This window comes from Zingiber officinale, chromosome 3A, assembly GCF_018446385.1.
Source record: "Zingiber officinale cultivar Zhangliang chromosome 3A, Zo_v1.1, whole genome shotgun sequence".
NCBI lineage: Eukaryota > Viridiplantae > Streptophyta > Magnoliopsida > Zingiberales > Zingiberaceae > Zingiber > Zingiber officinale.
Genome location: NC_055990.1, coordinates 7,415,281 through 7,428,711, shown reverse-complemented (window position 1 = coordinate 7,428,711; position 13,431 = coordinate 7,415,281). Strand labels below are relative to the sequence as shown.

General features: G+C 38.5%; 1 protein-coding gene across 1 annotated transcript; it reads left to right on the top strand.

Moving 5' to 3' along the window:
- The first annotated feature begins 2,749 nt into the window (after positions 1-2,749).
- LOC122051131 (protein DETOXIFICATION 21-like) lies at positions 2,750-3,863 on the top strand. Its single transcript, XM_042612089.1, has 2 exons — positions 2,750-3,401; positions 3,554-3,863. Exons 1-2 carry the CDS (start codon positions 3,083-3,085, stop codon positions 3,715-3,717), a joined length of 483 nt encoding a protein of 160 aa, XP_042468023.1. The 5' UTR covers positions 2,750-3,082; the 3' UTR covers positions 3,718-3,863.
- Positions 3,864-13,431: the final 9,568 nt, after the last annotated feature.

The following is a 13,431-nucleotide window of genomic DNA, read 5'->3' as shown; positions in this document are numbered from 1 at the left end:
TCCAGACTCTCGTGCTGCTCGACCAACTTATAAGCGAGTTTGCCATCGCGCCTATTATAGACTCTCGTGCTACTCAACCGAGTTATAAGTGAACCTACCTTTGCGTCTGTTCTAGACTCTCATATCATCCAACCGAGTTATAAGAGAACCTACCCTCATGCCTATTCTAGACTCTTGTGTTACTCAACCTAGTTATAAGCGAGTATGCCCTCGCGCCTGTCCCAGACTCTCGTGCCAATTGGCAAAGTTATAAGCGAGTTTGCCCTCGCACCTATCCTAGACTCTCATGCCGTTTAACCGAGTTTGCCCTCGCGTCTATCCCAAACCCTTGTGCCACTAAACTGACTTATAAGCGGGTTTGCTTTTGTGCATGTTCTCAACTCTTACCACAACTACCAACTATTCGGATGGGCAATGCTCCCAACATAAAGCTCAAACGACAGAACTAAAACTGAGTGTTTAAGCCAATAACACTAAAGAACACAAGTGTCTAGTCATTCGAGTTTGCAATCTCCTTCGAAGACTTGAAGGGGAGACTAGTGATACGACGAGTAAGGTGGGACTCCCGAAGTGGGGTTCAACGTCAAGAAAGTTGACTGATGTGGTAGTCAAAGTCAAAACGGGGGTCAATTCTTGGGTTGTATCAATGTCATGCCGAGATAAGTTCAGTGTCACCGATGAGTGCTTTAGCCAATCAGACCAAAGGGTTGATTGGGCATGCTAGGCACATCGTTCAGATGGACCAAACTCTATCAAACTGACATATTGTCCGAGCAAATGTCAAATCCTTAACATAAACCATATCGGCTCAAAGGTCGGTTGGACGTTAGGAGCTCAACTTCTCACTTCTCCAAATGCAAGGCTCTCAACTTATATCCGCCTGGCCCCAGTGTGGTCGAACTTACAGGGTCTTGCTCCCCACTTCTCATGAGTGTAACTCTCAGCATACAACAGGTCGGCCCCAATGCTGGTCGGACTTACAGGCCCAGCTCCCCACATGATCATGGCACCTAATCTATAGCCGGTTGGCCCAGAGCCAGTCAGACTCTCTCTAGGAGACTGCATCGTCTGTTAGGAAATATGACAGTATTCTGACATATATATGCAATGAAGCTTTCTTCCAACTATGGGGAAGCTATCGTACATCCTTCTCTACCCGACATATTCTAACACCAGATATTCTCTGCCACCTCATTAATTGCGGAGGTTATGAGGGGTAGTATAAAAAGGGGTTCTCTCTGTTGGCCAAGTACATGCATGAAGGCATACGTATCTGTATACTCACACATTTACGCTATTGTTCTATTGTTCATTGTCTCCTCCACTTTTCGCTTGACTACTATACTGACTTGAGTGTCGGAATGTCTGCGTCAGGGATCGCCTCCCTGGTTCTTGCTCTAATACTCCCCTTTGCTCTCTTTGCAGTGTGCGTAGGAAGGAGTGCCAAGAAGGAGTGACAATTGTCATCTCTACTCCAACTTAGAGTCTTCCCCCAATCAATGACAAAGTCATCTGCCCAGCGTGTCATCTTCACTGCTTTCAAATAGGATCACACATCTTTTGTTTTCATGATCTACTACACCGCACCATACATGCTCCCACACAATCTATAGTTTTGTATATACATTAATTCAAAATGAGTTAATATCTATCTATTCACCATTTGGTTTCATGCATGAAAGGAGGCTTTTATGATGGTTTTATACTTATTTTTTTAGATGACACCAGGTAACTGAATTTATGCTATTAAATTATACAAGGAGGTTAAATCATGCATAATAGAGGATAAACCATGCATCAATTATTAATCTGCCAACCTTGTTCATCTTCTGCAGGGATGAACCACCCTCCTCCGAGCTCACAAGTGTCTTCATTTACCATGCCCCTATGGGCATAGCTGAGGTGATAAATGAATGGAGATTTGTCACTTGAAATTGAGGGGTCAAACCTTGAGGTTGATGAGGCGTAAATCCTTGCACCTAGTATAATTCACCCTCATCCACTTACCTCCTTAGTCATTGTGATTTATCTCCTTCATGTTGGTCTTGTGGCAAGCCGACGGAGGCGCTGGGGTAAGCGCTTCACTTTTTGCCACAAGTGTCCTCACCAATCTCAGCACCAAATTCCCAAAATAAACACCACCAACATAAGCTCCAAGTGCCTTCATGATCTTCTCTGTTGTTCCTGGAGCCAATATTGAAAGAGGATTAGGAGTAAAATGACACTAGGGAAAGCAAGTAGAGATGATATGAGCTCATAGCACAGGAGTCTGCAGCATGGAAGAAGAGCTCACGACTCTTCATGGCTATGTCGATGCCATTCCATGCGCAATATAATCGAAAGTTCATCTAATCAAAGGCATCAATGTGGTTCACAAGCTTGCGGTCGAACATCTCTTGGGTCATTTTGAGAAGAATTGCACAGCAGTGGAGGAGGCAGCAGACGTTGGAGGGGCCGGTGGCAATCCTACCATTGTGTAGCAGAAGCTTGAGACCAGCTCAAAGCCACGGGGACCTCCATTATCCTTAGTCCTTGCCCTTTGTTGGGCTTTTAAATAGGGATGATTTTGAGCATAGACCGGAGTGTGCATAAATTGTGTTTCTAATTTACTTAATAAGCTAATCAGGAGGAAGGCCATCTACCTTCCCGATAGTCGATAGAAGTCCAAACATTTCACATTTCATTGTGTTTCACTCCATTAGTAATCTCATTTCCATTCTGTTCCGTTCTAATTTATCTATACAACCTAACACACTTGCGTTTCTATTAATTTTAAAACCTTGTTAAATGGGGTAAAATAAAACTAAATTTTTCTACAAGAGATGATAGGGACCATATAACAAAACTTTCAAAGAGAGCCTTATCAGTGAATATTCTGATCAAATGCCGTAGATGATTAAGTCATCAGTCAACGAATGATACAACTCTTGTGTTCTCCAGAGCTTGCTAGTGTGGATGACGGGGATGGATCTAGGTGAGGGCCGAAGGGGGTTGAAGTGCTCGCCAAGATTTGCCGGAGAAGGACCCAAGGAGGAGTCCGTGACATGAGAAGTTCGGCCTCTGATAGTCAAAGAGGAGGTCAATGGAGAGTGGTGGAGACCAGACGGTGGCTCTTTTAGATCTCTCAGGTGGCGATCGGGACGAGGAGGATCAGGAGGTCATCGGACTGGCCAAGTGGAGTTGGATCGAGTCGAAGAAGCTGTGGCAGATCGTCGGCCTGGCCATCTTCAGCAAGGTCTCCCTTTACAGCATAAACATCATAATGCATGCCTTCGTTGGCCACCTCGGCGACCTCGAGCTCGCCTCTCCATCTCCTTCGTTGGCCACCTCGGCGACCTCGAGCTCACCTCCATCTCCATCGCCGCAAGGAATTTTGGCGACAGAAGCGCAAGCAGAAGAAGGTTTTCATCTATTTTTTTTTATAAATAAAATACATATGCCTCACTTTACTTGCAAACTAAAAGATTCAGCCCAAGCCTAATAGGTCATCTATTTTTTTTTCTTCGTTGCACTTGGCTGCTCTCCCTCTTCGTGATTCCGCCTCACTCCTTAGCTCTTCGTTCGTTGCACTTGCCACCGCCTGTTCATCATCCGTCGTTCGCGGTTTGTCATCCGCTGTCCGTCAGTTCGTCGCCCGCCAACTGCAGCATCCACCCACTAGGTCCGCCGCCTCCTTCTCTCGTTTTTTCCTCTACTTTTGTTTTTTTCTTGTGTTGATTAATTGATTAGTCATTGGATTGCGTGTGACTTTGTTCTCTTGATCTCTTCTATTTTAAATTATTCTATTGACTATCAACTACCAAGTACCAAGTATGAAAATCAATATTATTCAATGCTATTCGAGATAAATAGTAAATTCATTGTGTTGTTTTCTCATCTTCTCGCTTATTTTACGGAGTTATTGTCTTATTAGGAAGGCCCCCACCAGGCCAAGTATGAAAATAAATATTATTCAGTACTTTTTTATTTCAATTTAAATTAGGGGTTTTAGGGTTAAAATAATTGTGAATATTAATTTAATTACATAATGTATATGACTTTATTTTTAATTATTTATTTATGTAGATTATGGAGAAGTTTTTTAAACCTAAACGTTTTCGTGAGGGTTCTTCCAATGATCCTAATATTAGTGAGGCTGTGGAAATTCAATCTCATGTGGAATTATATTTAAATGATATTGTTAGTGATCTGGGATTACAAAAATCAATTGAAGAGTTTGATATTTCTATTCGAGATCAAGTACGACGAGAGTACTTGACTAGGGGTCGTGTTAACCAATTGAGTATATGTATCCAAAAAGATATTTTGGTAATCAAGAAAGGAGTTTCCAAGATAGTTGGTATAAAATATATACATGGCTAGAATATAGCATATCAAAAGATGCGGCGTTTTGCTTTTGATATTATCTTTTTAAACCATCAAATAAAGGAGGTCGATATAAAGAAGATGCCATTGTAAAAATAGGATTCATTAATTGGAAAAATGCTTTAGAAAAATTTAATTTACATAATGGTGTCGTAGATAGTTGTCACTGATAGGTCCCTTGGCGGCCAGCTAAGGGGGAGGGGGGGGGGTGAAAAGCCCCTTCACAAATCAAGCAAAAAACCTTTCTCAACTTATAACTTAATTAAAATAACACTTGCAAAAACATAGAAGGAAACAAACTAGAAAGACTAGGCTCAGCAGATTTATTTAGTTACAACTGGGGAGGTTGCTAATCCAAGGCAGATTCATGTGGAGAAGCTTCTTTACAGCAATGAACGCACAAAACAACAAAGCTAAACAAAAAAGGAAGTGTGTACAAGTGTTACTAGGATATTTCTTGTTTTTGTTAACTTCTGGGAGCAGGGCTACTTATATAGCCCTGCTCGGGGCGCCTGGAATGAGATAAAATTCTATCCCCGACGCAACGTTGAACCGCCAAGTTGATCTGGATGAGTTTCAGGTTCCGAACGTTCGGAGTCCGGGTGCCCCAGACTGGTTCGGGCGATCGAGCCCCAGAAGTCAAGCTTTTGCTGACTTTTGGCCCAAGCCTCCTTCTTCAGTTCCACTCGCAACGGTCAGGGTCTTCCACTCCGGCTTCGCTCGCTTGGGTGATTTCGGTCATCCGGAATAGGGCTCACCCGAACCCAACTTCCGGCCTCCTCGAGCAAACTTCCACTCCGGTTTCTCATCCCTTGGAATCGCTGCTTGCTTCCTTCTCGTCTGCCATCGTACTCTTCCACAACTTTTCATCCCTCAGACGGCAACGTCTTTTACTCCTCGAGCAATCTTCCGCTCTGACTTCTCATCCCTCAGAAACACCGCACGCTCCATTCTCATCCGTCGATGTACTCTTCCATAGTACCTCATCCCTTAGATGCACCGAGTCTATCAGCTTTCTCCCGTGCCGTCGTTCTCGCTAGCTGCGTCTTTTGCTCGACGTCTTGTACTCCTAAGTTCCTGTACACTTAGACAAAAGGTTAAACACAATATGACCTAACTTAACTTGTTTGATCACATCAAAACTACCTTGGGGTACCAACAATCTCTCCCTTTTTGATGTAAGCAACCCAAGTTAAGTTAGGGTAAACCAACATAAAGTAAAAGCAAAGAATTTACAATTAAGTGTAAAAAATTAAAAAGCAAAGCTACCTTCCCCTAGACTTAATCTTCCCTTCTCCCCCTTTGATCACATAAAAAATGAGGTACTTCAAAAGTCTAAGGGTAACTTGTCAAGAATTTTAAGTCGTTTAAAAAACTCTGAATTTTAAAAGGATGCTTTGCAAAAAACTTGATAACAAAAAGTTTTAAGGTGTTCCAAAAAAAAATTCTAAGTTAAAAAAATTACAAAAAAAATGTTTGAGTTATTATTCTGACATCTATTTAAAGTATTATTTAATCATCATTAAATACTTTATCAGTTAGTCAATTAAATATTTTATTTCATTAATTGGCTTCCAAGCTGTGGCGAGGTACTAGGCCTTATTGGTTATTGGAGAAATAACTTCTTTCCAGACAAAACCTTTTAAAGAAATTAAACATTTAATTTTCTCTCTGAAAGCCCTAAAATAATTTTGAAAATCTTGAAATATTTTCTTAAAAATGTATAGAGCATGCATGTTAACAAAAGAAAAATACATTTTCAAGATTTATAATTTAAAAAAATTCTTATTTAGATAAATAACTCAAAAACTTTTCATAAAAATTTTCTTAGTTAGCAGGGATAACTCTTGCGAAATAATTAAAAATTTTAAATAACAAAATTCAAATGTTACAAAAAAATTGAGATTTTTTTCTATAGATAAATATTTAATTCCTCTCTCTAAAAAAATTGAGATCAAATTAATTTTGAACAATAATTAACTTAGAAGAAATTTTGTAGTAAAAAATTCAATTGTAAAAAAAAATAATACAAGCATGATCTTAGAATCCAAAATAGATTCCTTACTATCGGATTAATAAGAAAATTTTAAGTTTTTGCCAATTCTCTAATTTTCTCATTATGATATTTAAATTTCCATTTTAGTCTATAATAATTTCTAAAGTTCGAAGCAGATAATTTTGAACATGCATAAATTTTTTAAGTTTGTATATGTTCTTTTAACATTTCATTTTCTATTTTTAATTTATCGAAATCCTCTAATCGACAAGTTGTTGTTAGAGTTTCTTTTAACTCATTATTCTCTGTTAATAATTTTCTATTTTCTATTTTTGATTTACAATAATCTTTCGACAAGATTTTGATCAAATTAAACAATTGGTCAGGAGGTAGAGACCGTACCTGACTTTCCTTATCGACTTCTGATGCTCCCCCCTGTAGAGCAGCTTTCCTCGGAGGTTGCTCATTTATGAAGAACTTTCTTTATCTTTAGGTAGATACTCGGCTATGAGAGCAGTTTCGGTAATTTCCTTGTTTTTTGCTTCTGATAACGACTCGGAGTTCATCGAAGAGTTGGATTTGGCTACTTTAAGTTCTTCGTAGAGTTTTAAAAACTTTTCCCAAAGTTCTTTTGAATTCTTGTAATTAATTGTCGATTCTGTCGACATCCTGGGCAGGTAGAACACTCAGAAGGTGGAACTCAGCCTTACTGTTAGCCACGAAGTCATTGCGTTGCTTGTCAGTTCATCGATGCTTCTCGGTTTCTTTTCCTTCTTTGCTTTTGGGCATATCAAAACCATACTTAATTGTTAGAGAAATATTAAAATTGGTTGTAAAATAAACCTTCATTCAACGTCTCCAAAAAGCGAACACCCCCTCGAATACTGGTGAGTAGATGCTAGCTCCGGCCATCGTTTTTGCTTCAATCAGCGGTTAGTCCTCCTGAAACGTCCTGACTCTGATACCACTTGGTAAGACCCTTGGCGGCTGGCTAGAGGGAGGGGGATGAATAACCCCTACACAAATCAAGCAAAAAACCTTTCTCGACTTAAAACTTAATTAAAATAACACTTACAAAAATATAAAAAGAAATAATTTAGAAAGACGAGGCTCGGCAGATTTACTTGGTTACAACTGGGGAGGTTGTTAATCCAAGGCAGATGAAGTCACACTAATTTCTCCTTCAGACGGAGAAACCTTTTTACAACAATAAACGCAAAAAACAACGAACCTAAACATAAAAGGAAGTGTGTACAAGTGTTGCTAGGATATTTCTTATTTTTGTTAGCTTCTGGGAGCTGGGCTGCTTATATAGCCCTGCTCGAGCCGTCTGGAATGAGATAGAATTCTATAACCGATGCAACGGTCAACCGCCACATTGATCTAGATGAGTTTTGGGTTCCGGGCGCTTGGAAGGGTTCTGGGCACTCGGAGTCCGGGCTCCCCGAGCCCCAGAAGTCAGCCTTTTGCTGACTTTTGGTCTAGGCCTCCTTCTTTGGTTCCACTCGCAATGGTATGGGTCTTTCGCTCTGGCCCCGCTCGTTTGGGTGATTTCAGCCATTCGGAATAAGACTCACCCGAACCCAACTTCCATCCTTCTCAAGCAAACTTTCGCTTCGGCTTCTCATCCCTCAGAATCGCTGCTTGCTTTCTTCTCGTCCCCCAACGTACTCTTCCATAGCTTTTTGTCCCTCAGACAGCTGCGTCTTTTGCTCCTCGAATAATTTTTCGCTCCAGTTTCTCGTCCCTCGAAAACACCACACACTCCCTTCTCGTCCACCGGTGCATTCTTCCACAGCACCTCGTCCCTTAGAGGCACCGAGCCTGTCGGCTCTCTCCCGTGCCATCCTTCTCGCTAGCTGTGTCTTTTTCTTGACGTCTTGTGCTCCTAAGTTTCTGTACACTTAGACACAAGGTTAAACACAACATAACATAACTTAACTTGTTTGATCACATCAAAACTACCTTGGGTTACCAACAGTCACAATAATGCTAGAGTACAGTTTGAAACTTTTCAAGATCAAGGACATAGTGTTTCAAATATATTACGAGCACATGGGCAAGATATAGAGGTTTCTTATCGCACCTGTTTAACAATAAAGTTGGATGTGTTGGATTGAGATGCGCTAGAGGGGGGGGGAATAGCGCTCGTGACTTTCACTTTTCGTATTCAGAAAACTTACGAGTAAAAGCAGCGGAATAATAAATAACATAACACAGAAGGACCCAAGTATTTTTTACTTGGTTCGGAGCCTTGGGCGACTCCTACTCCAAGGCCCACGCTCGTTGAGCGTTTACTTTGGGCAATCACTATAAGCTCAGAAAAAGTATAATTAAGTATTACAATTAAATGCACTAAGAATTTATACCGACAATAAGAAATCGTAAAACTGAAGCTTCAGGTTGTCGGAATGTCGTTACAGCTTTCCCGGATCGTCTCGTTAATAGTGCGCTGAAGAAAGATGGCTCAGAAGTTATTAATCCAAGATGTTGGTTGAGACTGCCTTATAAAGGCTGTTGAGGGTGCCTTCAAGCCCCTTGAGGGCGCCTCCAATCACCGGGTCTGTCGCTATGTGGATGAGAGCCGAAGTGGTCTATGCCTATCCACCCGAAGGCACCTCTAACCTCTTGGAGGGCACCTTTAAGGCTATCCGAGGCGCCTCCAGCTCCTTTGAAGGGCGCCTCCAGCTCTGCTACGCTGCTCCTTCTGCCTTGCACCCGAGGCGCCTCCAGCTCCATGGAGGGTGCCTCGGGTACTGTTCATCCGAGGTAAAGTTTGCTTCTTTGTCCTTGCAAGATATGTTAGTCCCAAAAATACTCTACAACATAAAGTTAGCGCATAATAATGAATATAAAAAGATGTTGACAGTCACCGGACTATCTAGTTCTGACTTCGGATTTTCGACCGGAAATCCTAGGTCGAATCGACGCCTTCTGTTCCCTCAGTGGGAACGTGTCCTCACCTACTCCACTCAGGAGAATATACCTGTTACCAGTCCGGTCCTCAAGACCGACTGAACTTTTGCTCAGCGCTCGAGTCTTCAGGTCTTTCCGCTGGACGTACGCTCCACGACCCGCCCAAACTTTCACCTAGTTCGCGACACCAGATCTTTTCACTTAGAGTCCCCGACTCTAGAACTTTTACCTGAAGACCTCGACTTGCCAAGTTTTCCCACCTAGGGTTACCATCCCCTAGGACCTAGGGTTACCACCTCCTAGGATTTTCCTGTCTGCCTAACCACAGTTAAGACTTTCACCTAAGATACCTTAGGACTTTTCCTGTAAACTTATTCAACACATTAGATCACAAATAACTTTAACTTTGAATCCTTTTCCATTATCAAAACTCAGGTTCGATCGTCGGATGCTTTCCGCACCAACAATCTCTCCCTTTTTGATTATGACAACTGAAATTCAAAGTTAAGTAAAGATAATGCTATAAAGAATTTTCAAGAACAAATGCAAGCATAACTGAAAATAACAGTACAGGCATAAATGCAAGCACAATGAATTTAAATGCAAAGCTCCCCCTTAATAAAAGCTAAAAGTTTTAAGTGAAAAACTCCCCCTTAATTAAAACCTAAAAGCTTTAAGTGAAAAACTCCCTCTTAATTAAAAGCTAAAAGCTTTAAGTGAAAAACTCCCCCTTAATTAAAGCTCTTCTTTTTAGAATTTTCATATTTGAATTTTCATATACTCTCCCCCTTTGCGATATATCAAAGAATCAGCAAAAATAAGGTACAATAGACAAGTTGAGAAGTTGATCATAAGCCTTAGTTTAAGAATATAGCTTTAAAAGTACATAGCTAATAACTGTTTTAGCTTTTCAAAAGGTTTTGATAAAACTTAGCTTTTAAAATTTTTAAACATAGCTTTAACAATTTAGTCTTAGAAAAACTTAGCTTTTAGAAGAAATTTTCTTGTAGACTTTTTAGCTAAAAAAACTTTATCAAAGGTTAAGTAGGGAGCTTAGGTCTTAAAAATAATTTGATTTTGGAGAAAGTACTTAGCTTTTCCATAAAAATTTTTAGAAACTAAGTTCGGAAAGAAGTTTGAACGGTAACTTAGCAAAAAAAATTAGTTTAAAAAGAGTGAACAAAAATATTTGATAAAACTAGAAAGATTTTAGAGTTTCAAAAATTTTTTTTGCTTAGCTTAAATAGTATCAACTTGTAAAACTTTGGCTAAGGCCACTTTCACTTAGAATCAAAAACAAGTAAGTCAAATTTAGTTCTCTTTTCCAACTGTCCTAAAGTCCAAGCATGAGTAATCAACAATATTAAAACTAAATTTTCTTATCCAAATATCTAACCATTAGCTACTAGTTGCTTACCTAAAAGGCAATAGCTTTCACTTAGTTAGTCAAGTTAAGTCAGTGATCCAGTTAGATTTGACTAAGATAGGATAACTTAACTTGATTTATGTAAATTGGTATTTATTGCCAGACTTATGTCGATGCACAGACATAAGTATTCTTAAGTCCAGGCAGTATCCTATGTATCTCACACCATTCTAAGTGTTTTCATACACAAGCAAATTAAACCTAGTGTGCTTGTGAGATGCTCTGGTTGAAACTAGGGGTACATGATTTCTAGGGGGTAAATTCCTAGGCTAAGTCCAAAATTTTTGAAAACTAACAAAATTGAGATTTTGAAAACTATTTTTCCTAGAATTTTTAAAGATAATTTTAAAATTAGACTGATTTTAAAAACATAATATTTGAGATAGTAAACTAGAAAGCAAAAATAATAATTTTTTTTTAAAAAGTAAGCTCTATTCTACCATGCACATTCCTATTTATCTTCTAAGTGCACTGAACTCAAATTCAAGTAAGGGCTTTGTGAATATGTCAGCCAGGTTTGATTTGGACTCAACATAGTTAAGTACAATATCACCCTTAGCTACGTGATCCCTTACAAAGTGGTGTTTTACTTCTATATGTTCAGTCTTTGAGTGGTGAATTGAGTTCTTTGTTAGATTGATTGAACTTATGTTATCAATTGAAATTTTCATATTTTGATATTCTAGTTGATAATCTTTTAGGGTATGCATCATCTATAATAGTTGAGATGCACATTCTCCTAGGGCTATGTACTCAGCTTTAGTAGTGGATAAAGTAACACAGTGTTGATTTCTGCTTGACCAACTTACTAGGCATAGATCTAGAAATTGACAGCTACCACTTGTGCTTTTTCTATCTAGTTTGCACCCGGCATAGTCTGAATCAGAATAGTCAATTAGATCAAAGGTGCAAATCCTAGGGTTCCAGAGTCATACATTTAGGGTTCCCTTAATATATCTAAGTATTCTTTTAACGTTTGTTAAGTGTGACTTTTTTGCACAAGATTGATATCTTGCACACATACCTATACAAAAAGGATGTCACGTCGACTTGCAGTTAGGTACAGTAGACTTCTTATCGTACTTTGATAGTACTTCAAGTCTACTGGTTTTCCTTCTAAGTCAGATTCAATTTTAATGTTGGTAGCCATTGGGGTATTTATATTTTTTGAATTTTTCATTCCAAATTTCCTAATTAAATCCTTAGCATATTTTGTTTAAAAAATGTAAATACCATCTTTGGTTTGTTTAATTTGTAGGTCTAAGAAAAAATTGAGTTCTCATACTAAGCTCATTTCAAACACATTTTCCATTAACTTGGTAAATTCTTTTAAAAATTTAGAGTTGGTGGAACAAAAAATTATATTGTCTACGTAAATTTAGGCTATAAATATATCTTTTTCTAGGATTTTTACAAACAGGGTTGGATCTATTTGACCATGATTAAACCCTTTAGATATCAGATGATTTGATAAACGTTCATATCAAGCCCTAGGTGCTTGTTTTAGTCCATATAGGGCTTTCTTTAACCTATAAATATGGTTTGACTGGTTCAAATCCTCAAATCCTAGATGTTGACTTACATAGACCTCTTCCTTGATGAACCCATTTAGGAATGCGGATTTCATATCCATTTGGTATAACTTGAATCTTTTATGTGCTGCATAAGCCAGCAACATCCTAATAGATTCAAGTCTGACAACAAGTGCATAGGTTTCATCATAGTCTAACCCTTCTACCTGGTTGAACTCTTTTGCTACTAGTCTGGCTTTGTTTCATATTATTTCACCTTGATCATCTAATTTGTTTCTAAATAACCACTTAGTGTCAACTATGGTTTTGTTAATGAGTTTAGGTACTAGTTCCTAGACCTGGTTTCTATCAAATTGGGCTAACTCCTCTTGCATTGCTAATATCTGGTCTGGGTCTCGTAGGGCTTCGTTTATAGTTTTGGGTTCCATTTTGAAAATAAGGACTATTTGACTTAGGTTTCTATAAGATGATCTAGTTCTGACCCCTAGAGTTGGGTCACCCAAAATTCGGTCGGATGGGTGATTGGTACTTGTTCTGGTTGGTCTTATATTTGGGTCAGTAACTGGTTCTTATGATTCACTAGGTTTAAGTTAAATTTCTTCATTATCTTCTATATTTCTTGAGTTAATATTTTTTGTATTAATATTTTCATTTAATAGGTTAGACATTTTATCTTCTTCATCAAAAATCACATTGGTTGTTTCTTCAACTATTAGGATCTCTTTGTTATAGACTCAGTAAGATCTACTAGTTGTGGAGTACCCTAAAAAGATTCCTGGTGTTGATTTTGATGTGAATTTACCTAGGTAGTCTTTGGTATTAAGTATGTGTACTTTACATCCAAATACTTTTAAATAGATTAAGTTGAGAATTTTATTATGATAAATTTCATATGGTGTTTTATTTTGAATTTTATTTGAGTGTCTTTTTCATTTTCTATTAATTTACAAAAGATTTTAAAGACTGAGTAGGTTTCATCTTTAGTTTTTAGAAATTTTAGCCAAGTATATCTTGTGTAGTCATCGATTATCACTAAGCAATATTAGTTTTGCTTAGTGACTTGGCTCTATGTGAATCAAACAGGTCTAAGTGTAGGAGCTCAAGTATTGAATTAGTTCTATTTAAGTTGGTTAACTTATGAGTTGGCTTGATTTGTTTACCCTATTGACAGACATTACAAATTGAACTTTCTATAA